Here is a 25561-nt window from a genome sequence, read left to right on the forward strand (position 1 = left end):
CTTCTCTGCTGTATCTCCAGCTCCTAGAACAATACTTCGCACACAATCAGGGTTCAATAAGCATTTGTTGAACAAATGAGTAAGTGAATCTTCACAGGGACAACAGATGAAATCCCAAGGACAGTTGATAACATTATGAGAAAAGAGGACAAAGGGTAAATCTTTGGGGAAAATATTTACATTAAGGGCAAAAGAGAAACTCCAAGGGAAGTGAAATTTCAGGACCACTTCACTAGGCATGAAAAGAACACAGTATGCATTTGGGAACCCAACAAAGAAGGTGACAATCTGGGCTCATTTCTCTGCCCCAACTATAAGGTTGTTTTCAAACAGCAAACCTGAGCACACCCCAAAACCTGGCCAGACAATGAAAAATCAATCTCTCAGCCCCAGGAGGAGGTGTTCCATGTTATCCTGGTGCATTCACATAAAGGAGGTTCACACTAGGATCCATACTGCCTGGGGTGCCATCGCCTCTGAGCTGGGACAAAGTGGCAGCCCCTGATACCCTGGGAATCCGTGTGGGCTGCTTGTGGCTGTTCTTCGGAAGCCAAGGCATGATCCTTAAGAAAGCAGTCAAATGCCAGAGAGTGACCCCTTTTATTAGGTTCACCATCTCAGCCACAGAGAGGCCATAGTGTTTGTCCATAACCTGAAATGCTCAAAGGCCACAGTGCTGAAAAGAGTCGGGACCTTGAGGTCTCTTGTTGCCATTAATTCTCATCCTGCTGGTCTCTCCCTTCTGCATCAGAAAAGCTTTCTCTTATTTTTTCCGAAGAGGGGGAGAAAACAGCTGTGTGGGATTTGAGAATGGGATTTTAGTGGTCACTGAAGACACACAAAAGCTTTGCTGTGATAGTGAAGTGTTCTGGGGGCAATTGACTCCTTTGTCTGGGTCAGCAAAACAAACTGACTACTCAAGGAGAAGAGAGAGGCAAGTGGAACGAGTGGCTGAGGTCTCCAGATCTTCCACACATTTGCAAAGAGCAGCTTTCAAGCATCCCTTCTTGACATTTCAGAGTCGCTTTTGAGTGTTTAGCTCATTTTTACCTTGTGAAAAAAACAAATCTATTTAGAAGGTGCTTGGCATGAATTATTTCTGCAGGTCTTTCTCTCCAAAGGAAGATGCAAACTGTGACTGACAAGATGAGTTTATTTATGTGAAGCAGGCCTTTCACCGGGAGGAAAAAGAACGGGTGCCCTCTTTTCCACAAGGCAGCCGAGGGGCATTTCTCAGCCCTTTGATCCGTTAAGAAATCACAACAGATGTGGGACATTGTGAGGCCTCCAAATGTAACCTTGAAAAGGCTTTGGGGGTTTAAATAGTTCTAAGGGGGAGTTGACTCTCAGAGCAGCAGGAGCCCGTGCCGTTACTCGGTTCAGTGAGCACCAGGTCTGGTTTTGTCCACACACAGAGGAGATCTGTCTTCTGCCTGAGGAACATGACAAAATAGACTATGCCCATCTGACTCTGTTATGATTAATGGGGCTGCTGGAATCATTGTCACCATATGGGCACTTTCCCTTTAGGTGAATGAGTATTATAAAAACAACTTTTCCCCAAATGGAAACAGCTTGGGCAGAGGGGGCTGTGGCAGCCTTAGTTTTATTTACTCTCTGCCAGTCTTTTAGACAATTTGGCTTGTTAGAGCCACAAGGAATTATTCTCTTATTTACTGGACTGCTACAGATGCTGGGATAGTTCGATGGGGCACAGTGTAAAATAAAACATGGTGAATTTCTAGTACATAATTCAGCTCAACTTTTCATGAGCTGGGAGATGGGCTGGAACCAGAGTGATTATGGAAACCACTATCCAATTAGAGAAAAAGTCTGGAATTATAGACTCTGTTTGCCACAGATTGATGTATCATACTCATTTTAATGTTTGCCAAGAAAGCAAGAGTTGGTTCACTTTTAATTTTTATTTTTTTTTAAAAATCCAAAATTATATTAAAATGATACGTGAATATTATAAAAGAAAATCCAAACAATATACAAAAGCATTAAGATTTAGATATTTGGTTGGGTGCAATGGCTCACCCCTGTACTCCTAGCACTTTGGGAGGCTGTGGGGGGAGGATTGCTAGAGGCCAGGAGTTGGAGACCAGCCTGAGCAACAGAGAAAGACTCCTTTTCTACAAAAAAAAAAAAAGATGATTGAGATATTCGAGTAGACCTTAATGATTGATTACATTTAATTGTAGAAATAATATTTGAAATGTGGCATACTTTGACTTACTATGCTCCAAAAGCCTCATATTTTTTTAGATTATAGCATGGATAAAGAAGAGACATATTTATTGCTAGTGACAGAAAACTTTTCCATGTTTAATCATAAGAATATATATGCAAATTGCATTTGTTGAATGGAATGAAAACAAGATTTCCCCTTTTCCAGTTATTGGAAAGATATAATAGCTAACTTTATCATGTGACTTTTTTTTTTATTTCTTGGCAACTTAAGTATAAAAAAGAATGTGTTTGTCCCAAATTCTCCTAGCCCCATAGACAATACTTGGCAGTGTTAAGTCATGCTTAAGTCTGTATTTTTGTTAAATAACCCTTTTCCTCTTAAACACAAAGCTCTTGATTTTACCATAGGTATATTTCAAAAATTAGCTCTGGGATCTTGGCCAGATTATTAACTGCCCTAAGTCCCTGTTTCTGTAAAATGGAGCTATTAATAGCACTGCAAGATCCTTAGGGTTATATTGAGGAATAAGTGAAATAATGTTGTAAAGGTTCTGTCATGGTGCCTGGTATTTTACAAGCACTCAACAAATGTTAGCCATTAGAAAAGCTGCTTTGGTGGCTATTAGGATGATGTTTGAACACACCTTTACTTCTTCACACCCTAATATAAGGTATAAATCCAAACCCACATTTAACTAATAACACCAGAAATACAATCAGAAGCACAGTTTATGAATTTTCTTTTTATTTATTCTTTCAGGAGACATTTACCAGGGTTTATTCTTTGGTTTGTTAATTTTATTGCAAACTGAAGTGTGGTATTATGTAAAACTCTTGAGATCACCACTCACCCCAGCCAGCCACCAGACACTGAGCTTTTCAAAGTACAGCTTCTGTCATGTTTCCCTCCTTTCTTTTCTTTCTATCCATCTCTCTCTTAGACATGGGGTCTTGCTGTATTGCCCAGGTTGGCCTCGAACTCCTGGGCTCAAGCAATCCTCCTGCCTGAGCTTCCTGTGTTGCTGGGACTAAAGGCACCTGCCACTGTGCCTGTCTCCTCCTCTCCTTTCAATGGCTCCTTTACCTGGAGAACACCTGTAAAATCCAAATGCCTGGTGTTCAAGAACCTTTTCAGTCTATTCCCAACCCTTCTTCTTCTCTCTCTCATTGATGCATGAATTCTTTACAACCTTCCCCCTTTCCCACATGGGGAGATCCTATTCATCCTTCAAGACCTGACATAAATGTGACCTCCCTTAGGAAGCCTTACAGACTGCTAGCAGCCACATTTAATAGCATTCTCCTCCTGTTCTTCCAGCACTATGTTCAATGAATGATTTCCTTTCCTCTCCTTTCCTTTCTTTGAAACAGAATCTCACTCTGGTGCCCTGGGTTGAATGCTCACAGCAACCTCAAACTCTTGGGCTCAAGAGACCCTCTTGCCTGAGCCTCATGAGTAGCTGTGATTACAGGCGCCTGCCACCACATTCAGCTAGTTTTTCTATTTTTAGCAGAGATGAGTGTCTTGCTCTTGCTTAGGCTGGTCTTGAACTCCTGAGCTCAAACAATCCACTCACCTTGGCCTCCCGGAGTGCTAGGATTACAGGTGTGAGCCATTAAGCCTTGCCTCAATGAATGATTTTCACCTTTATAATCCTCCTGACAGCCCTGTGAAGTAGAGATATCCAGGAGTTTTTATATCTCCTCAACTATCAAATACTTGTGCTATAAACATAATTAGCACCCCTGTGATCCCTTCTCCAAGAAGATCATGGTCTAAGGAGAAACCAACGTGGGATCACCTCTGATAGAGGCAACAGGGATCCTGGCATGCAGAAGTGGACACAATCTGTTTTCAGGGAGTTTGCATGGGGGAGCTAGTGGTCAATGCCATCTATTTGCCATCTCTAGAACCCACATCATCCTTCCTCAGCCTCTGCCCCCACACTGACCTGATCATTTTCCCCTTTGGCTAGTCAGTTGCAGGGCTGGGACATATTATGATGGAACACAAGAACGCTGCATTTTTTGTTCAAATGGAACCTTCCAAAATGAGGAAGGACAAATGACTTGTCAACCATGTCCAAGATCAGAAAGTCCTGGGGCCCCGAAGACCCCAGAAGTTTGGAATGTGTCTGACTGTGGAGGTAAGGATGCTCTGTCCCTCCTACTTCTCCTATCTCTGACCTCATTGTCTAGGTGGCAGGCACAAGTGGCATCTCGAGGGTCCCAGAGGGATGCATACTCACCTTGGGCTTCCTATGAGCAGGTACCATGCTGGGTTTAGCTTTGGTTTGGCTTGATGCGTGCTGGGCAGATGCTCACTTGAGCAAATAGATGAAAATGGGATGGACTACACTGGCAGAGAAGTACAAATGTGCAATCGTAAGCTTCATCTACTATAAACATAGATACTTGAGACCCGAGCGATCTCCCAGACAGGAACCATTTGAAAGTAGAGAAAGAAGGGTTTTTTTTTCCAGCTTTGGTCTCAAACTTTTAGCTTTTTGATTTAAAACAAATGTAATCATCTGGTTATTTTGTTAAAACTGGGACCTCCTCTGTAAAGAGTTCTCAATCACCTCTTATAAGATACTAACTTTGAAGCCAAGCTCAGTTAAGTTCTGAGGGCTTCTTTCTTATTTATTTTATTATTATCATTTTGTTGTTATTTAGACAGAGTCTCACTCTGTCACCTTCAGTGGAGTGCCATTGCATCACAGCTCACTGCAACCTCAAACTCCTAGGCCCAAGCAATCCTCTTACCTCAGCCTCCCAAGTTGCTGAAACTAAGGTGTCTGCCACAGCATCAAGCTAGTTTTTCTATTTTTAGTAGACATGGGGTCTCGCTCTTGCTCAGGCTGGTCTTGAACTCCTGAGCTCAAGAAATCTCCCTACTTTGGCCTCCCAGAGTGCTAGAATTACAGGTGTGAGCCACCGTGCCTGGCCTATTTTTTATTATTAAATGTTTTCCTTTTATTAAATAGGAGAAAGGCAGGCTGTATTGACACTCTATGGGCTCAAATGGAAGGTGTGATCTGAGTAATGATTGTACCTTACGGACACAGCAGAGTGCACAGGGTCCCCTGTGCTGCCTCCCGGCTCCCCTTGGAGTGACTCCCAGCCCTCACTTTGGTTTCCACCTAAACTCAACTGCAGAGCTGTTTCTGGCTTAAAAATCAGATCCTCAGATTGAATGTGTGGTCCATTACAAAACTCCAGAACTAACTGCCAGGTTAAGGGGGAGATGTTTTGGCATCCATTCATCCTTACATGTGACCTTATTGAGATATATTTACAGCAAAAAGATAATAGTAATTAGAACTAATATGTACCAAATACTTACCTATGGCAGGCCTCTTGCTAGGTGTATTATATTAATTATTCATAGGGTAGCCTTACGGCTTTGCGAGGGTAGTGTGACTCAGTTAAAGTCCCACAGCCAACAAGTGGGCAACTCAGAGTCAGAATCCAGGTCTGACAGGCTTCAGACTCCTTCCTTGGGTGTGTTTTCTTTCAATGCCATCGTATCTATAACTTACTGGGAAAAGAAGACCATTAAAATTAATAGAGGAGATACAATTTTTTAAAGAATTAATTAAGAGGGGAGAGATGAGTAGGAATACAAGAGACACTTTTTTATAGCTAATGATAAGCTAATTGCTGAGGAACACGTACTTTTAGAAATCCTTTTGTTTATAGCTATGTTTCTTGTCTCAGATGTAAGATATGTATGATGTGACTTAGTAAGTACAATTGGTAAAGCAGAGGAGACTCTTGGGTCACTCTTTCCATCACTAGGATGTAATCAGCTAGGTGAGGGTTACTTCTGGGTTGGATTACCAGACTGATTCCAGAGCAGAGACCTCTCTCTCCTGCATTGCGTGGGTTGCCTGGGTAGGGGCTTAACCCTGAGACACACCCAGGTCTTTCCATACTTTGGAAGCAGTTGACATTTGACTCTTGGCCTCCCTCTGTGCATGCGCTGCGTGGCCCTGCGTGGCCCTGTGTGTAAGCATCAGGCTGTCACGTGACACTGACTCAGGGTCAGCGGCAGAGCAGGGTTGACTGTATGCGTCTCTCATGGAGGTGGGTGCCGAGGTCAGCACCAGCGAACAGGCCTAACCAAAGTCTCATCTCATCTGGAGAATGGTGGGAAAGGGTCTGCCTAAGGGGCCTTCTCACTTAGGACCGTTTGTCCTCCAAGGTCTGTGTCAACCAGGTGAATATTCAGCGGATGGCTTTGCACCTTGCCAGCTCTGTGCCCTGGGTACATTCCAGCCCGAAGCTGGCCGAACATCCTGCTTCCCCTGTGGAGGAGGCCTACCCACTAAACATCAGGGAGCTACATCCTTCCAGGACTGTGAAACCAGAGGTGAGCCCTTGGCAACTTGGCTTTGTCTGCAACTAAATTTCCCTGTCAAGTACCATGGGGGTCTGTGAAGCTCCAATCAAGCCCAGCCCAAAGGTGCCCACTGTGGTGGTCCAGGGTCTGGGGTTCATGTCCCCAGCTTCATCTTCCCCTGCAGGATGTGCTGGAACTCCCTGGATAATGTCTCCTCCAGCTGCCTTGGCCCCTTCAGGTGGGACTGACAAGGGATCAGGCACTGTTGAGCCCACTGTGCACACAGGCTCCCTGGGCGCCTTCCCTTCATCCCTCCTCCATCTCAGCTCCCTGACCTAGAGCTTCCCCTTCCGATAACCCTTCTCCAGACCACACTCCCTGCCTCTTCCCGGGGAGCCCAACTTGACACCCAGTCTTGGTTCTGTGTCCCCTCCGTACTCACAAATGTGCTCTGCATAGCGACTCGTGTTGCTATCATTGTGCCTGGACTCTGTGTGAACCATACACTCTTTAAAGATATATACATCTTTTCCTTTTTGTTTTTCTGAGTGTCATGAGTCACACTCAAACTGGCAATTTAGGGAATTAAGTATCGATTAGCCCCAGATTGATAGGAAAGCCCTACTTCATTTGGGTATAGTTTATTTCATAAACTTTGAAACCATTTGTGCTGCATTTCACATAGTCTTTTATTTTTTTCCATTCTTTTCACCCTTCTCTGTCCCCATAGTTCAGTGTTCACCTGGACATTTCTACAACACCACCACTCACCGATGCATTCGTTGCGCAGCGGGGACATACCAGCCAGAATTTGGAAAAAATAATTGTGTTTCCTGCCCAGGAAATACTACGACTGACTTTGATGGCTCCACCAACATCACCCAGTGTAAAAGTAGGTCTCTCTGTAAGGCTTTTCACAGTCTTTTTTTTTGGGGGGGGGGGTTATTGGCAGGGCTGGGTTTGAACCTGCCACCTCTGGCATATGGGACTGGCGCCCTACTCCTTGAGCTACAGGTGCCATCAAGGCTTTCCACAGTCTTAAGAGGGCAAGTGTCTGGATCCAACTCAGGGCAAGAGGCAGGGGCCAAGGGTCCCAGGATCATTCAGAACCATGTAGGCATTAGCCCAGCCCACAGCTTTGCAGATCAGCATGGAATGAGAACCCAGCTGATCCTACAGAGATACTCACCTTTATATTGATCCTGGATACTTCCCAGAGCGCATTCAAAAGCTGGATTGCCTTCAGTTCCTCCCTGCTGCATAATTTCAAGCCAGCTTTGCTCAGCATGCATTGTTTGAGTACTTATTATGTGCCAGGCACTCGGCTGGGAACTTGGCTGATGCCAAGTAGAATAAGTCAGTATCACTGACCCTGCAGGGAGCCCAGTCTGTAGGACTGCCGATGAAGAAGCAATTGACTCATTCTGGAGAGATGGGGAAAGTCTTCTGAAGGGTGTGAGAAAGTTTTGATGGAGAGGGTAGGAGAACAGGAGAAGGAGCTTTATGCCTGAGAGAGCAGCTGAGAGAAGCACAGATCACAGCATGGAACGTGCTGAAGGGAGTCTCAGGCAGACCAAGAGGGAAACCTTGATGCCATGCTAAGGGGATTTATTTGTATTTTTCAGGGAGGGAGAAGCAAATCATTTAAGGATTTGCTGTTTGGGTTTTTTTTTTTTAACCATTATTTATAACCAAAATTATTAATATAATCAAAATTATTTAGTAAAGGCCAAAAGTACATCTCAGCTAATTCAGTGTCTTTAAGACAGGAATCCTGAGGGCCAAGGAGGCCTCCCCAAAGTGGAGGTACTTGAGCTTGAGCAGGGCACTGAACCATTTGACTTTTATGATTGGATGTTCATCTAGTTTTCTCTTTATCCCAGTGAAGTCCTTTTAACAACATCTTTATAAGTAACCATCTAGACTTTTCTTTTTTTTCTTTCTTTTTTTTTGGAGACAGAGTCTCACTTTGTCACCCTTAATAGAGTGCTATGGCATCTTAGCTCACTGCAACCTCAAACTCTTGGGTTCAAGTGATCACTTGCCTCAGCCTCCCAAGTAGCTGGGACTACAGGTTCCCACCACAATACCCAGCTATTCTTTGTTGTGCTTGTCATTGTTATTGTTTAGCAGGCCTGGGCCAGGTTTGAACCCATGAGCCCCAGTGCATATGGCTGGTGTCCTAACCACTGAGCTATGGATGCTAAGCCTTTCTAGTCTTTTCTTGAATACCTGCTATGACAGGAAGCTCACTACCTCTCATGTCCTAGTCTACTGGTAAATGAGACTTTGAGGAAGTTCACAGTGGTAGAAAATTATTCTTCATATCAAGATGAATCTATTCCCTTGCATTCTCACCATCTGGCCCTTGGCTGGCCCTCAGGAGTCACACAGCACAGTTTCTAGGGCAGCCCTTCAGGCTTGAAGGCAGCTCTTCACTCCACAGCTCTCCCTTCCTTGCCCTTCCTTCCAAGAAGAAAAGCCTGTGTATTTTTTTTCTACTAGTAGTAATAAGTCCCAGTTATAATTAAAGAGGAAAAAAGTAATCCTTTCAACATCTTCTCTTACATGGGTTTTCATGACAGTATTAAATAATAAGCTCCTTGAGAGCCAAGACTGTGTCTCTCTCATTTTTGAGCTTGCAGAGCTGTGGATAACATTTCTGGGATGAGTGGGGATTTGATGAATACGGAGATACAGTTGAGGTGCTGTGGGGGTTGGGAGGTGTGCGTGAGCAAGTCTGTGCATTCTTAGCCTTTGGCGCCAGAAATGAGTATTCAGCATGCCACTGAGAGCTAATTGGAATTTTCTTAGCCCCCTAAAATTAAAATACGGTCTTAACTAGATAGAAAAGTGAAAAATATGTCTGTCTTCAAAATTCTCTAAGAAAAGTCAAATATTCTCTACTGAGAAATGAGCTCTGTTCTCCCTATTTTAATGGACCTAGAAATTCTGTGTCCTGGGTTCGCCTGGCACTTGGACTTTGTAAAGAAAATATTTGAAAGCTAAATTTATCGTTTTATTCACAAACACCTGCCCCTGACCTTGAGCACCTTCAGGGTAATGAGAAAACAGTGCCTCAGGAACTCAAAGGACTTTCGGGGAGTTAATGGTTTGGCTCCTAAAGGGGGCTCTGAGCATTACAGGCCAGACTCACTCCCAGGTGGTGTCATTTCTATGCTCCACTCCGGGATGACAACAGGGATGCCATGGTTTTCAGCCAAGCTACCGGTGGCCATGACAGAGAGACAACAGTGTCGTCCCTTTGTAACTCACGCATTTCCTTTTCCAGACAGAAGATGTGGAGGGGAGCTGGGAGATTTCACTGGATACATTGAATCCCCAAACTACCCAGGCAATTACCCAGCCAACACCGAGTGTACATGGACCATCAACCCGCCCCCTAAGCGTCGCATTTTGATTGTGGTCCCCGAGATCTTCCTACCCATAGAGGACGACTGTGGCGACTACCTGGTGATGCGGAAAACCTGTGCGTCTCACTCTGTGCTCCCCTCCCCTGCTAAGGCCAGCTGGGAAGACTGATGACCCGCTCCCAGGCTTTAAAAGTGAGGAGCAGGCCTAGAACATCACTTCCATATCAGAACAGAGATGGGATGTGAGTTTATAGAGTTTGCTGAGAAACAAAATTTAGACTAAAACTATACACTGAGGCCTCTTGTTGAACCCCAGAGGTAATGACCCTGCAAGTCAGTCTTCCCCTCTGTGCTCTCTGGATGTGTTAGGCCCCCTTTCATGAGAACAGAAAGCCAATGAGGATAATGTAGTGCTGGCCTCACTTGAGGACTCCAAGGCCAAGGGCGTAGCCCAGCTGGGAGGGAACCTGTCTTCCCATCCTGACTCACGGCCCAGTGTCCACAAAGGGATGCTGCCGTTAACACAGCCTAGGGGCAGTGTAACGAGTGGGTTCTGCAGCCAGACCGCCTGGATCTCAACCCCAACTCTACCTCTTTTTAGTTCTATGATCTTGGTTCTATATTTCTGCACTTCAGTCTCCTCATCTGCTAGTATGGGGATAATAAAAGTTGCAACCTCATAGGGTTGTTGTGAGGGCTAAAGGACTTCATATTTGTAAAACACTTAGAATAATAATGACACATAGAGCCATTATACAAATATTTGCTATTCTTATTAATAGTTAAAATGTTGGAAGTCAGGTGTAGGTTTAAATCCTCACTTTATCACATCCTGGCTGCACGATCCTGGGCAAGTACTTAATCTCTCTATAAATGAGGTAACAATTGTACCAACTTTCTATGTCTTTCAGAGAATTAAATGAGATAAAGCCCATAAAATATGCTTAGCACATTGCCTGGTCTGAGGAAGCATGTAGTAAATGGCTTTTCTAATTTTATTAGGTAACAACAGGTCAGCTCTGGAATTTGAAGCCCTCTCCAGTTCTTAAGTAAATGCTGTAGCCTGAGATGCTGCCATTTGCCTAGCCATGGGCCTTCCCAGCTGAGCCTTCTCTGGGGGCTCACAATCACCAGCTGAATCTACTCTAGTTCCAGGACTTTGACTGTTATGATGGCTCAGCTAGGCCTGAGGAGCTCTTGAGTATAGCTTGTTTATGGCTTGAGTGTTTGGAAAGATGGACGTTCATTGCCTGCCTAATCAGTGATGAGTCTTGAACCCCACCCCTCTCTAACTTCCCTTGGCAGCTTCGTCCAATTCTGTGACAACGTATGAGACCTGTCAGACCTATGAACGCCCCATCGCCTTCACCTCCAGGTCAAAGAAGCTGTGGATTCAGTTTAAATCCAATGAAGGGAATAGTGCCAGAGGGTTCCAGGTCCCATACGTGACCTACGATGGTAAGTGCTGTGAAGCTTAGCCTGTAGCAAATGGAAGGAACGTCTCTGCTTTGCACAGAACCAACTTCTGAGCCAGCTGGCAGATTGCTGACAAGCACACATGCTCAGAAAGGCAGGCAGGATGAGGGGAAAGGACATTGCTGACTCACAAGTGCCAAATTCTAAACAGGCATTTGGGGACACTGACTAGGACAAAAAGATGTTTTAGAAAACACAGGCGGTGCAAAAAAATGTATACACACTTTAAAAACAGAAAAAGATGCATTAAAATGCTAGTACTCAATACATACCATTGACAAAGGATGGATACACGTCCTGTTGAGCACCTCTTATAATTGCACAAGTCAAACATGACTTGAGTATTACAAATTTAAGACAGTGTTTCTTCTTTCTTAAAAGATGCATACATTTGGGGGGGAGTGTCTGAATATTACAAGTGAGCATAGCTTGGTGGGTAAGAACATGGGCACTGGAGTCACACAGCCTATCTGTAATCTCCTCTTTGACTTCGTGTAGGTTACTTACCATCTCTAAGCCTAGTGTTCTTAACATGTAAATAGAGGTAATCATTTCACTTCACATGTAAGTTCAATCAGAGTTCCTGAAGGACTTGAGGCAGAGCCCAGCATCTAGTAATTGCTCAATAAATATCAACTTCTTATGATTGTGGCTTTTATTAATTAGAATTCTGAGGTGGGGGAAATGACCCAAGTTATGGCCCTGACTTTGCCACTGACTTACTATGTGATCTTGGGAAAATAAGATGACTTCTGGTTTCATATCTTCATGTTAAATGAAGGGGTGGCCCACCTGAGTCCTGGGGTCCTACTTAGCCCTGGACTTGGCTACTAGGAGCATAACATGAACTGGACCTTGTCCTGGAGAGCCTCACAGTCTTGTGGGGGAAGAGTCATCCATTCATGTATGAGGTTACCCATTCATTCATCCAGCAAATATTTAATGAGCATTTACTATGCCAGGCATTGGTGCTGGAGACAACCTGGTTAGTGACAGAAACACAAAAATGTGTGTATTGAAGAAGGAACAACAGATAATTTTTCATGGGCTTTTAGAAGGAATAGAGCAGTGGTTCTCGACCTTCCTAATGCCGCGACCCTTTAATACAGTTCCTCATGTTGTGGTGACCCCCAACCATACAATTATTTTCGTTGCTACTTTATAACTGTAATTTTGCTACTGTTCTGAATCGTAATATAAATATCGGATATGCAGGATGTATTTTCATTGGTCGTGACCCACAGGTTGAGAACCACTGGAATAGAGCAAAGTCTCAAGAGATTTGGGTTTTGAAAAACATGTAAGTTTTGGAGGAAGAAAAACATTCAGAAAGAGGAAATGACTTAAGCCAAAGGATGGAGGACCTGGCATGTGTGGAGACTGATGAACACTCTGATTTGGCCAGAGGGTAGGGTCAGGCAGTTTGGCAGTGAGAGAGAAGACTGTAAGGGGTGGGGTAAGTCTGGGAAGAGACTTGAGGGCCAAGGTCAGGAGGGTAAACCTTACCTTTAGGGAGCCCTTGAAGGTTTTTAGGCAGACAAGTGCCAAAGTTAGATGTTTGGAAAGATAATATCCTGTGGCTTTCCTAAAAACACTTCACATAGTTTATTTCAAATGTGTGAGAAAAACTAGGATCATCATCCCTGTAGTACAGTTGCCTGAAATAATGTCAAACTCCCAAGACAAGGGTCTTGGTCTCTGACTCCTGGGGTATACACAGTGCCTCCCATGTGGCTCTGCTGAGAAAGACAGAGAACTTCACTTACATGAAAGAAACCGACCAGCAACCTCTTCTACCTGGAATCAGGAAGGAAGCAAAAAAAGACTGAGACTCCAGAATAAATGTCACCACAGCTCCACACTTCAGTATGGCTGTTGTCAATTCTGCCTTTGTGACACATGAAAATGTCTTAATTTTTTTCATTAAAACTTCAGGAAACTACACATAACACTGTTTGAAAGTGTGTCGTGCATGTGTCGTAGGAGAACAAAGTTGAAAACTGCTACTTTGGCCCTACAGAAGGTCCTTAGGCCTTCACTTAGTCATTTTTTAAAAACATATATTTTAAGCAAGTTGGACATTTGCTTTCCATATTCAGAAGCATGGAAATGACATTTAGAAGATACAGAGCAGGCTGCTACGCCCCCTGACTGCTGGAGAATGGGAAGAATTGCAGCTGTGACTGACATGCGTCAAGCATTGCTGACTGCCAGGCATGTGCAGCACCTTTTATGTGGTGCATTCCTCACAGCACCCCATGAAATAGACACGGATATTTCCTGATTTTACTGATGAGGCCACTCAGGCTTAGAGGTTTAAGTGTCTGGCCTGAGGTCACAGTGTGACAAAGTTGAAAAGCTGGCATTGACCCAGGTCTTTGTGACTCAAGAACCTGGATTCTTACCTGAAATATTTAACTTCATTTCTAATGAATTGGAGCAAATGAGGAGACACAGTTTTTAAAAGCAGAGGAAATATTTTTTAAAAGGCAACAGTCTGGCTGGACATGCTGGCTCACGCCTGTAATCCAAGCAGCACTCTGGGAGGCCAAGGCAGGTGGTTTGCTTGAGCTCAGGAGTTTGAGACCAGCCTAGCAAGAGCGAGACCCCGTCTCTATTAAAAATAGAAAAAATAGCTGAGCTTCATGGCAGGCACCTGTAGTCCCGGCTACTCCAGAGGCTGAAGCAAGAGGATTGCTAAAGCCCAAGAGTTTGAAGTTGCTGTGAGCTACGATGCCGTGGCACTCTACCCAGGGCAACTGAGTGACACTGTGTCGCGAAAAAAATAAATAAAAGACAGTAGTCTGGAAGTATTTAGTATAGTGGCAGACAGCTGTCCGGTTTTCTACTAGACCAGAATGCAGCACAGCAACTGACATCTTAATGGTAAACCCCCATTATCAAGAGGAGCTGACGCTTTGAGGTGTACATGCTGCTGCTGCAGAGAGATTCAAGACAAAAAAAATTTGTACTCTTTCTTATATTTTATACCCACTAAAATAAAAGAATATGAAGAAAGATACCACACTAAAGAAAGATACCAATGATATAATAAATGTATCAACATAGTTATTGTGAATATAACACTATTCATTTCCATTTATCATCTTTTAACTGAAAGTTTTCAAGACATCCTGGTATACAGTTTCAACACTGTTCTTATAATCTGTTTGGCTTATTGCACATGATATGCATACAAAGAGGCATTTTTTCTGCGTCTGGAATTTGGAAAAGATTGTGCTTTGCAGGCCAGTCTCAGTGGCTCACACCTTTAATCCTAGCACTCTGGGAGGCCAAGGTAGGTAGATTGCTTGAGCTTAGGCGTTCAAGACCAGCCTGAGCAAGAGCAAGACCCTGTCTCTACAAAAACTGGAAAAAAAAAAAGAAACTAGCTGAGTGTGACTATAGTCCCAGCTACTCAGGAAGCTGAGGTAACATTGCATTTTGCATATGTTTAATTTGAATTATGACTGTAGGACATGAACTAGATTTTAAAGAAGGGAAGATTTGTGCTCAGTAAGGATTATAGTGTGCACTGCATTTAATATGGATGTCACGGCAAAAAAAAAAAAAAAATATATATATATATATATAAATGAGAAAGCAAACTTAGCTTTCTACCTCCCAAACCAGCCACATTCTCTACCCCATAGTTCCATTAAAAATAAAGGAGAGAAGAGTCTTTCTTGGTGGGTAAGAAGCTTGACTATTTTACATCAGATAAGGGTAGAGAGCAAAGGGTGGAAAGAATGGCGAGGGAAAAGCAAGCCTGGATGAGCTCTCAAAGAAAAGAGGACCAAGGACTAAGCACTGGGATGCTCCTACAGTAAAAGCTTAGAAAGAGCAGGAAAAGCAAAGAAGCCTCAGAGGGTAAAATGTAGGAAGGAGGCCAAAGAGTATGATTTCCTGCAAGCAAAAATCTGTCTCAAGGATGAGGGGTGCTCAGCCAGGTCAAATGCTACTGATGCATCAAGAAGAATGAAGACCAAAAGTTGACCATTGGGATTTAGCAATCTGAAGGATCCTCGCTGATCTTCACAAGCAATTTTGGGAGCCAGATGTGGTGGTGCTCACCTGTAATCCCAGATACTCAGGAGGCTGAGACAGATTTTTTGAACCCAGGAATTGGAGACCGAAGTCAGCTATTATCACACTACTGTACTCTAGCCCAGGCAACTGAGTGAGACACCATCTCTTAAAACAAAAATAAGCAGTTGTGGAGGAGTGGTGGGGGCCTTAGGAGAAAAGGAAAAAGAATCGGAGACAATTGGTGTTAACAATTCAAGGATTTTTGTTGCAAAGAGGATCAGAGAAGTGGGATGGAAGCGGAGGAAAAAAATTAGGTTAAGGAAGGGATTTTTTTTAAGATCAGAGACAGCAGCATGTTTGCATGCTGGTGGGAAAGACCAGTGGAGCGAGAATGTTTTATCATGTAGGAAAGAAAGAGCAGAGTTACTGGATCAGTAACTCGATTTGGTGAGGGAAGGTGTATCTGCTGTGCCAAGTGGATGGATGGACCTTGACTGGATGCACAGAGGGCTCATCTGAGGGAAGTGGGAACAGGGAAGACAGGTGTAGATGCTGGTAGGTGAGTAGAGGTGGTCCAGGGAGTCTGTGGAAGTTCTCTCCATTGCCTTCTTAGCATCACAATGGTAAGTGTTACGACAGCAGCTACAGACCAGCATGTCTCAGGAGCTTATCAAAAAGAGAAAAAGTGAGTTTGGAAATAACGAAACCATAATGCAGAATGCGTCCTTTATTCCAACAGAGGACTACCAGGAACTCATTGAAGACATAGTGCGAGATGGCAGGCTCTATGCATCTGAGAACCATCAGGAAATACTTAAGGTGAGTGTGTGCTCAAGTGGACGTGGCTGTTATCCACAGTGCTCCCCAACACTATTGGAGAAGGTTCTCCTGCTCTGTCCTGCTGCCTTTCAGGCAGTGAGACTGCCCTGGGCCAAACTCAATTTTATACCTTTATCAGACTTAATTTTAAAAAATCAGACTGCTGTCTTTAATGTATCAAATGAAGGTGGATCTTTTTTTAATTTGGAAATTTATGGCAAGATAAGGGAAATTTGGTTATAAATCCAAGTCAGCAAATAATGCTTTCATATTGATTCCAAATAGCTGAGGCTTCTTGGCTCCTCATTTATCATACTTCACGCCTAGAGGTAACTGAAATTTAGATACTTACAAGTAATTACCAATAAACACTTGCCATATCACTAACTATAAATATCCCCAAATTCCAGTGTTGCGTTCCTCTGGTTGAGAAAAATAAAATGTTTTTTTAACATATTAACTTTTTATTTAGAAAGTATTACATACTTACTATAGATAAGTATGAAAAATGAAAATGGGAAAGAAGATAAAAATCATAGGAAACAATTTTCACAAAGTGTTTTTCAGCTAATCAACCTACTGCCTAATACTGGGTCATTATAGTTCCATTGGCAAAATGTCAGAATATTTAAATATTTTGGCTCAGTAACAAAAATTCTATTCTCTTTAGGATAAGAAACTGATCAAGGCCCTGTTTGATGTCCTGGCCCACCCCCAGAACTATTTCAAGTACACAGCCCAGGAGTCCCGAGAGATGTTTCCAAGATCTTTCATCCGATTGCTACGTTCCAAAGTGTCCAGGTTTTTGAGGCCTTACAAATGACTCTGCTCACACGCCACTCAATACAAATGCTCTGCTTTGGGCTTGGTGGGGAAGAGCTGTCTGCCTTCTGCATGTCAGCACACGATCGGATATTGCTGCCTCCAGTATCAGTGACTCATTAGAGTTCAGTTTTTATGGATAATACAGATATTTTGGTAAATTGAACTTGTTCTTTCTTTCCCAGCATTGTGGATGTGAACTGAGAATGGCTTTGAGTGGCACTGCTTCTCATTGCTGTGGCAGATGTCTTGGATCTAGCAAAGGCTGGCTGAGCTGGACTTGAGTCAGCCTCAGTGAGACTCATCTACCTTCTGGTGTCTCACTCCTCAAGGAGGAGTCTGTGGTGGAAAGGAGGCCCTGAAGGGCCTGCTTAGTGTGAAACTTCAGCTTCCTCCATTCTGGCCCTCCGCACCCACGTGCAGGCTCTGACCAGGAGAAACAGGCAAGGGGGGAGAGGAAAGGAGAGCCCTGCAGGTGCCTCCACTCACCCCAGACCTGGGAGGACTCTCTTTCTCCACAGACTTTGCCAGCCCGTGTGATGTAAGTGTGATCTTAGAGGTTTGAGTTCTAAGCAGTGATCATTTAAAAATACTTAAAGCGTAAAGAATTAGAAATAAAAAGATAAAAACTAAGAACTTCTGGGGACATAACCATGTACATTTATTGCCAGCTTCTGCCCTGCAGCAAATGCACAGTGCCTTTTCAGCACCTTCACCAGGTGCTCTTGGACACCCTGCTGGGCACTGCCTTAGGCCTTTGAGGATTCCAGGCAAACTGATCTCCTGGAATGAGAATCATCTATTGTCTTGAAAGGAGCTTTCACCACCCTGAGTCAGCACCACCAAGGGTTCTGCTTCCACCAGTGGGGTTCCCACTGCAAAGGGGCTGAGGGCCAGGTAGGCTGTGTGAGTCCCAGTTTGCCATGTTTTCCTTCCTTTCCCCTCTGCTCCAAGGATGTGAGCAGCGCAGCTAAGGGTGTTCTTCTAATGGTGATACCACTGTCAGAAGCAGCTGCGCAAACCCCAGCCTCTGAGTGCACACAATCATCTCACTCTGGATCAGCTCTGCAGGGGCTCATGATCATTTTCTTGAAATTTAATTTTCAATATTATTGAACTTTTAAACATTTAAATCCCCAAGCAAAAATCTCATTACAGTGAATAAAAAAGAATCCTCTCAAAAAAGCTGCCATTTCCCTAATGAATGAACATACAACCATCATGTTTGATTATTCCAATAACAAGTTTTTATACCATGGCCCTAAAAATGTTTAAGAAGTATAAAAAACCCCACAAAACTATTTCATTGCTGTTGAGCTTGATTTTCACCTCAGTGTTGTTGTTTGTTTCTTTTTTTTTTGCAGTTTTTGACGGGCTGGGTTTGAACCCACCACCTCCGGCATATGGGGCTGGCGCCCCACTCCTTTGAGCCACAGGCACCACCCTGTTTGTTTCTTTTTTAACCTATTAATAACATAGATATTTTTAAAGCCCTAACCAAAAATTTCTTCTTTATTTGGATGGGTCTTAATACTCATTTTTAGATTTCTCTTCAAAAGTTTGAACATCTTCATTTTTAAAAATGTTATTAAAACAAGCACTTGGAATTTGTTTCACTGGAACTTGACCTGTATTTCCAAGTCTAACCATAAGAAAAAAATTCAAATGTAACATAACCTGAGTTGGTGACCGGACTGCTATGGAGGTGAGGTGAGCTGAGCTGCACCATTCTGTCCAAGCATGTTAGTAACTTTGTGCTCATGACTGTGCAATTCTGTCTTGCTGATTTCACAAGAAGGCTAGGGATGGAAATACTCCAGGGGTTTGAAGGAGGCTACATAAATCTGGTCTCTGTGAAGCAGCCCCACACAGCAGAGCTGTGCTCCTGGTACAGGCACAAGCCTATGAAGCCCTCCTGGAGTTTTCTCTCTATTCCTGTCAACTACCTTGAGAAACACTGCAGGCCACTGTCTGGAGCTGCTGTTGCCATCTGCTAAATCAATAAATATTTTACTGACCATCTGTTCTGTGCACTGTTTTAGGCCGTAGGCACATACAGTGATAAGACAGACAAGGTCCCTGCCCTTATTGAGTTTACATTCTAGAGCAGCGATTCTCAACCTGTGGGTCGCGACCCCTTTGTAACAACGAAAACATCAAGGCATTAGAAAGGTTGAGAACCACTGTTCTACAGGGGAGAGACAATGAACAAATAAATTAACACGAAAAGTATCAGCTAGTGGTAAGTGCTATGTTGAAAATTAAAATATGTTGGGTGGTGCCTGTGGCTCAAAGGAGTAGGGCACCGGCCCCATATGCCAGAGGTGGTGGGTTCAAACCCAGCTCTGGCCAAAAACTGCAAAAAAGAAAAAAAAGAAAGACAATTAAAACATGTTGCAGACACACAGGAGTGGGTGTCTCCTTCAGGTTTGGCCTCTGTAGGGAAATGCTGTTTCAACTGAAAACTAAATAGCAAGAAGGAACAGCTTTGGGAAAATCAGGGGGAAAGAGTTTTCCAGATAGAGAAAAACCAGGTGCAAAACCAGCAACCAGCATGTTTGTGCACTGCAGTCTTGTGAGAAGGCAAGTGGTATCAAATGAGGCCAAAGAACCAGATAGGGGGCAGATTACATTGGGCTTTGGAATTAGAATGAAAGGCTTGGGTTTAGTTATAAATATGTTGTGACACTTTGAATGGAGATAAGCAGAGGAATGAGATGATCTGATTTATGTTTGTTTTTTTCGTTGTTGTTTTTTTTGAGACAGTCTCACTATGTCGCCCTCGGTAGAGTACTGTGGTGTTACAGCTCACAGCAATCTCATACTCTTGGGCCCAAGCAATTCTCCTGCGTCAGCCTCCCAACTGATTTATGTTTTTAAAAGATAGCTCTGGATATCTGTGAATGGGTTTTAGGAAGCAGGCATGCAAGCAGACAGCAGTTAACAGGCTCTCCAGGGTTTTGTCTGGATTAGGGTGGTTAGTAATGGAGATGAGAGAGGATTCTGGACACATTTCGGGGGATAGTCAACAGAATGTGCTGATCGGGATTAGATGAAAGGGGCAAGGGAAAGACAGCCATCAAAGGCCACTCCTAGTAGCCTGAGCAACCAGTAGACGGAGAAGACTGTGACATGTGGCGGTATTTTGTTTTTGAAACAGAGTCTTGCTCTGTCTACCAGGCTAGAGTACAGCGGGGTTATCACAGCTCACTACAAGTTCAAACTCCTGGGCTCAAGCGATCTTCCCACATCAGCCTCCCAGGTAGCTAGAACTATTGGTGCACACTACCCTGCCAGCTAATTTTTCTACTTTTTGTAGAGACAGGGTCTTGTTCTTGTTCAGGCTGGCTCGAACTCCTGGCCTCAAGCAATCTTCCCACCTCTGCCTCCCAAAGTACTAGGATTATAGGCAAGAGCCACTGCACCCAGCCTGTGGCAGCTTTAAAACATGTTTGCAAATTCTTTTATGCTCCTTCCATGGTCAGTTGGCATCTATGTCCCCTTCTCCTGTATTATATGGTAGCAATAATGCTTTACCACTTCCAGACCAGGGCTTAAGACACTAACAGCTTTCACTTCCTTCCTTAGGATACTCACACTTGGCTCAGTCAATGCCTTGAGGAAGCCACAGCAGCCTGTGGGGAGACCATGTGGAGAGGAACTACAGTCCCTCCACCCACAGGCTGGGCTGCACTCCCAGGCAGCAGCCAGCAAAACTTGCCAGCTATGAGGGAACCATCTTGCAAACAGACTCTCCAGCCCCATGTCCAGCTGCTCCAGCTGAAACTTCATGGAGCAGTCCCGACTGGGCCACACAAAAATAACAGATTTGTGAGCAAAAGTAATGACTAATGTTGTTTTAAGTTACTAGGTTTTGAAGCAATTTCTTACGCAACAATATGACACTGGAAAAGGAAGAAGCTGGAGAATCTTGTCTTGGCCATTCTAGATTCAAGGTGCCTATTAGACATCCAAGTGACGAGTTCAGATAGGCAATTAGTTGTATCAGGGGTCCTCAAACTATGGCCCGCGGGCTACATGAGGCGGTGTAATTGTATTCGTTCCCGTTTTGTTTTTTCACTTCAAAATAAGATATGTGCAGTGTGCATGGGAATTTGTTCATAGTTTGTTTTTTTTTTAAACTATAGTCTGGCCCTCCAATGGTCTGAGGGACAGTGAACTGGCCCCCTGTTTAAAAAGTTTGAGGACGCCTGAGTTATATGAAATCCCAGGAGAGGTCAGGGCTAGAATACAAATTCTAATGCCACAGAATAAAGACATGAGACTTAACTCCTGTTAAGGTCACCTGGGAAAAGTATGCAGATGTGGGATTTCCTGTATGGGCACAGGAACCAGGGCTTTGAGGAGCTGTTCGGTAAGTAAATAGGAAGAGGTCAGAGCTGAGCTTCCACTTTCCCTCCCAGAGAACTAGTTCTGTGGGTGAACTCTGAGTGGGAGTGGAATCTGTACATGTCCTTCCTTCCAGCTGTAGACATTGTTTTTTAGCCTTTTACTAAAGTGCTACATCTATAGATTTAGTAACATTTTCCTTGAGTTTCTAATGCTAATGAAAGAGTGCTTGCCTTTTCACACTAATAGATGATTATCTTCACTTGGCAAAATTGCTTCCTCTGAATCACTCTCTGAGCTGTTAAGTGTGTCTATAGGCACTCACTGGATTTAAGTTTGCAGGTTTAAGTTTACCACATTTTAAAATGTCATGTGGTAACTTAGGAAAGGCACTGGCTGCACAGCACAAAGCAAGGACTCGCTTGCCCTCCAGCAGATCTGTGCAGGAAGACACACCAGGGCTGTGGGCTGCTGCAGCTGGTGGGCTGTGTGCTGGGAAACCAGGGCTCCCACCATGCCCAGCTGCAATCTTCTCTATCCAGAAGAGATACCTCTTATAAAGACTGTCAGCATCTCTACTTCTTCTCACATAGCAGGATGGATCCTGAGAGCCTTACCAAGTCTACCCTACTTCTAGCCAGCATTTGGGAGGTAAATGGATGAGCTGAGGCTACAGTAAAGCAGTTCCTCATCAAGTCGAGGGAGCCCTCCCGCTAGGGAAGTCATCAGCTGCCTCTCATTCCAGGTCCTGGGATGGCCAGTAGGGACCTATCCATAGAACTTTCGAGGCCTCCATGAGGGTTCTTTTCTGTGACCATCTTCTCCTCCAGGGGCTTGTGAGTCCAGCTCAGGTGTCCTAATATTTGTGGTACCCTGCCTCCATCTTCCTTTAGGGAGTCCTGATCAGCCTGCAGGGGACCATCCTCAGGGGCCCATTAACCCACGGCTGCTACTGTGATCCATGTCAGCAATATAGTCAGGAAGACATAACTACTCCGCAGGGATCACTTTGCATTTTCTCAGCAGAATAAAAATGCATTTACAAAATGACATGATTCTAATTCACAGGCAGTTGCCTTAGTTGAATAAAAGGGATACAAATTAAACTCACCTTCTGAAAACAATGACAGTAACCCAGCATTGCTTGGTTTTTAGAGCATCTCATAAAGAGAACTACAGACCTTAGTTACTAAAAATTTGGGTGGTGCCTGTGGCTCAGAGGAATAGGGTGCTGGCCCCATATACTGGAGGTGGCAGGTTCAAACTCAGCCCTGGCCAAAGAAAAAAAAATAAAAGACCATAAAAATTTATTATGTATTTGCTCATTCATTTATGCAACATAGATTTATTGAGGGCCTACTAAGTGCTAGACATTGTAGGATATTGTGGAATTTATATTTCAATGAGGGGAGACAGACTATAAGAAAATGAACATATAATGTAAAGTAAAGCAGTGATGGCTGTTAGAAAGAAAGTAAAGAAGGGCTAAAGGACAAAGATCAAAGAGGTGGAGGGAAGGATTGCTATCTTACGAAGTATGGGCTCATCACCACTGTTATGACTCTAGGTCCCTCCCAGGGCACTGACTCCTCCAACCAGGCCTGGCAGCACTGGCCCTGGCAAGCTCCTTTACCCGCTCAGCAAGAACTTGGCATTTCAATCATGCCAGGCTGACCAAAGTGCCAAGCTGTGAACAAGCCATTTTGCAATTTCCAGAACAGGTGCCACCTAGTGGTTCTAAAGTGGAATCAACCTGTGTTTCAGTCTCCCTTCCCACTGCCTTTTCCCTTAAATGCTCAAGATTCAAGACAAAATGTTACCCTAGGGGCACTGAGGACCAGGGCTGTGGTTTAACAATTGATTGACTGCATGTTGTTTGATACAGCCCCCAGAGTGTATATGTTTAGGACTTTACCCTTTCTGTCCCTGGCAGAGAAAACTAATGACCAAGTGGGAAGTCATTAATTTAGGTCATTTCAAGCCATCAACAATGCTCTGTATCTCACACACACAAACAATTCATTCATTCACAAACAGCAGTTCATTCATTCATTCATTCATTTTTATGGTCCAGGCACCAGGGTAGGCTAGATATATTATATTGAGCCAGGAAGAAAAAGGAGCTGAAGAATGAGGGGAACCCCCCCAAATCGCAATCTTTTTTTTTTTTTGAGACAGTCTTACTTTGTCTCCCTCAGTAGAGTGCTATAGCATCATAGCTCACAGTAACCTCAAACTCTTGGACTCAAGTAATTCTCTTGCCTCAACTTCCCTAGTAGCCAGGACGATGGGCACTTGCCATGATGCCCAGCTATTTTTAGAGATGGGGTCTTGCTCTAGCTCAGGCTGGTCTCGAACTCCTGAGCTCAGGCAATCTGTAATCTTATATAATGTTTTACCTTGTAGCTTCAGGAGTCACCACACCCCAACTTGGATTGTTCTCTGATCCTACATTCTATCCTAGGATTGAAGGATAGCTTTGATCCATAGTTTAGAGTTTTCTGTCTTTTCCTATAAAATGAAAAATGTGGAAATACAAACCTGCCTCAAATTTGAGGTTGGGTATGGCCTTATTACATGTGTTGAGGTTGAAAAAATTAATAGCTTCTGGTCAGAAACTGGAACTGATGCCCCAGGGAGCACAGAGCCCAGTAACGTGTGGCAGAAGAACTTAGAGGTAAAGTGTCAGCTTGTGGTAACCCCCAGCCAGACTGCTGCGCTCAGCCATCTGCAGCCTTGTGAGTACCCCACCATGTGTGACCACAAGTTGGTCATCAGCACACAGCTCCATTGCAGCTGCGTGTCTGTGATGCCTAGTCATGATATAAAACTGTGGACAATGGACACGTTGGAAACTTGACATTAGTGTCGGGAGTCTTGGCTTGAGGAAGGCAGCTGCTTTTAGCAGCCACATCCCATGCTGGAACTGGAGTTTTAAGTAATACAGGTACAAGCTTAAGAGGCTTGATAAGCCTTCACAAAGGGTGATGTAAGAAGCATCACTTGCACAATATCCCCTTCCTCTAGAATTATTAATATACTTTTCTGAGCATGCATTTCTCCATTTATTATGGTGACAGGCACTTTCTCTGAGATTTATGTTTCATAATGCTTATATTCTCCAAGACTCTTATTATGTCTGTAGTACCTGAATTTGTATCCCAATTCTGCCACTTAATAGCTATGTGATATTGTATAACTTACTTAACTGCTCTGTGCCTCAGTTTCCTCATATGGTAAATATAGATAATGATTGTATCTACCAGATAGAGCTTCTGTGAGAATGAAATGAGTTTATACATGGAAAACTTTTAAAACACTGCCTGGCCTATTCCAAGGGGTCAAGAAATGTTAATTATCATCATCATCATCACCATCTTCTACTTCTTGAGATTTGAGAAGTTAAACTCAAGATATGTTCTTCTTTTTTGTTTTTTTTTTCTTTTCTTTTCCTTCTTTTTTTTTTTTTTTTTTTTGGAGACAGAGTCTTGCTGTATCATTGAGGTTAGAGTGCAGTGACCTCTTCATAGCTCACAACAACCTCAAACTCCTGAGCTCAAGCAATCCTCCTACCTCAGCTTCCTGTGTAGCTGAGATTACAGGTGTGCACTACCATACCTGGTTAATTTTTCTATTTTTAATACAGATGGGCTCTTGTTCTTGCTATTGCTCAGACTAATCTTGCACTCCTGGCCTCAAGCAATCCTCCTGCCTTGGCCTTCCAGAGGGCTAGGATTTAGGTGTGAGCCATTGAGCCCAGCCCAAGATACATTATTTAAAAGGGTTCATACTCTTCTGGTTTCTACCACTTCACTGAAACAGAAAGTTTTTTAGTTACAGGTTTTCTAGTGGGATGTGTTTGGTGGCAGAAGAATAGAGCTTGAAGCAGAAATGGAAAGACCACATGCCTAATTTGGTTTCTCATATAAGACCTTCTGAAAACCCCCATCCTCCTGAGCTGAGAAGGTGAAATGAGCTCTTCCAGTCTCCTAAGACAGCTCTCTCAGGTCAGGAAAGGCATACACACGTAAGTCATAGACACATTGGCCTGTCAATGTGTCATCTTTCCTTAGCCCATGGTACATGAGAATGGTGATGCATTTCCTTCCTGAACTTAGAATCATACATTCTCCAGAACTGCCTATCTCAC

At 43.7% G+C, this 25561-nt stretch overlaps 1 protein-coding gene across 6 annotated transcripts in view; it reads left to right on the top strand.

Annotated features, from left to right (window-relative positions):
* SCUBE2 (signal peptide, CUB domain and EGF like domain containing 2) overlaps nucleotides 1-17697 on the top strand; it is a 64983-nt gene extending 47286 nt beyond the window's left edge. For 4 of the 6 annotated variants that reach the window (XM_053562030.1, XM_053562031.1, XM_053562035.1 and 1 more), the window contains 7 exons: nucleotides 4173-4343; nucleotides 6404-6571; nucleotides 7272-7433; nucleotides 9834-10031; nucleotides 11221-11373; nucleotides 16160-16239; nucleotides 16910-17697. In XM_053562030.1, the coding sequence (XP_053418005.1) occupies nucleotides 4173-4343; nucleotides 6404-6571; nucleotides 7272-7433; nucleotides 9834-10031; nucleotides 11221-11373; nucleotides 16160-16239; nucleotides 16910-17062 (1085 nt within the window). In that variant the 3' untranslated portion in view covers nucleotides 17063-17697. The remainder of the gene's footprint in view (nucleotides 1-4172; nucleotides 4344-6403; nucleotides 6572-7271; nucleotides 7434-9833; nucleotides 10032-11220; nucleotides 11374-16159; nucleotides 16240-16909) is intronic. The other 2 variants (XM_053562033.1, XM_053562034.1) reach the window with 1 other exon arrangement.
* Nucleotides 17698-25561: the final 7864 nt, after the last annotated feature.

Source organism: Nycticebus coucang, chromosome 14 (genome assembly GCF_027406575.1).
Source record: "Nycticebus coucang isolate mNycCou1 chromosome 14, mNycCou1.pri, whole genome shotgun sequence".
Classification (NCBI taxonomy): domain Eukaryota; kingdom Metazoa; phylum Chordata; class Mammalia; order Primates; family Lorisidae; genus Nycticebus; species Nycticebus coucang.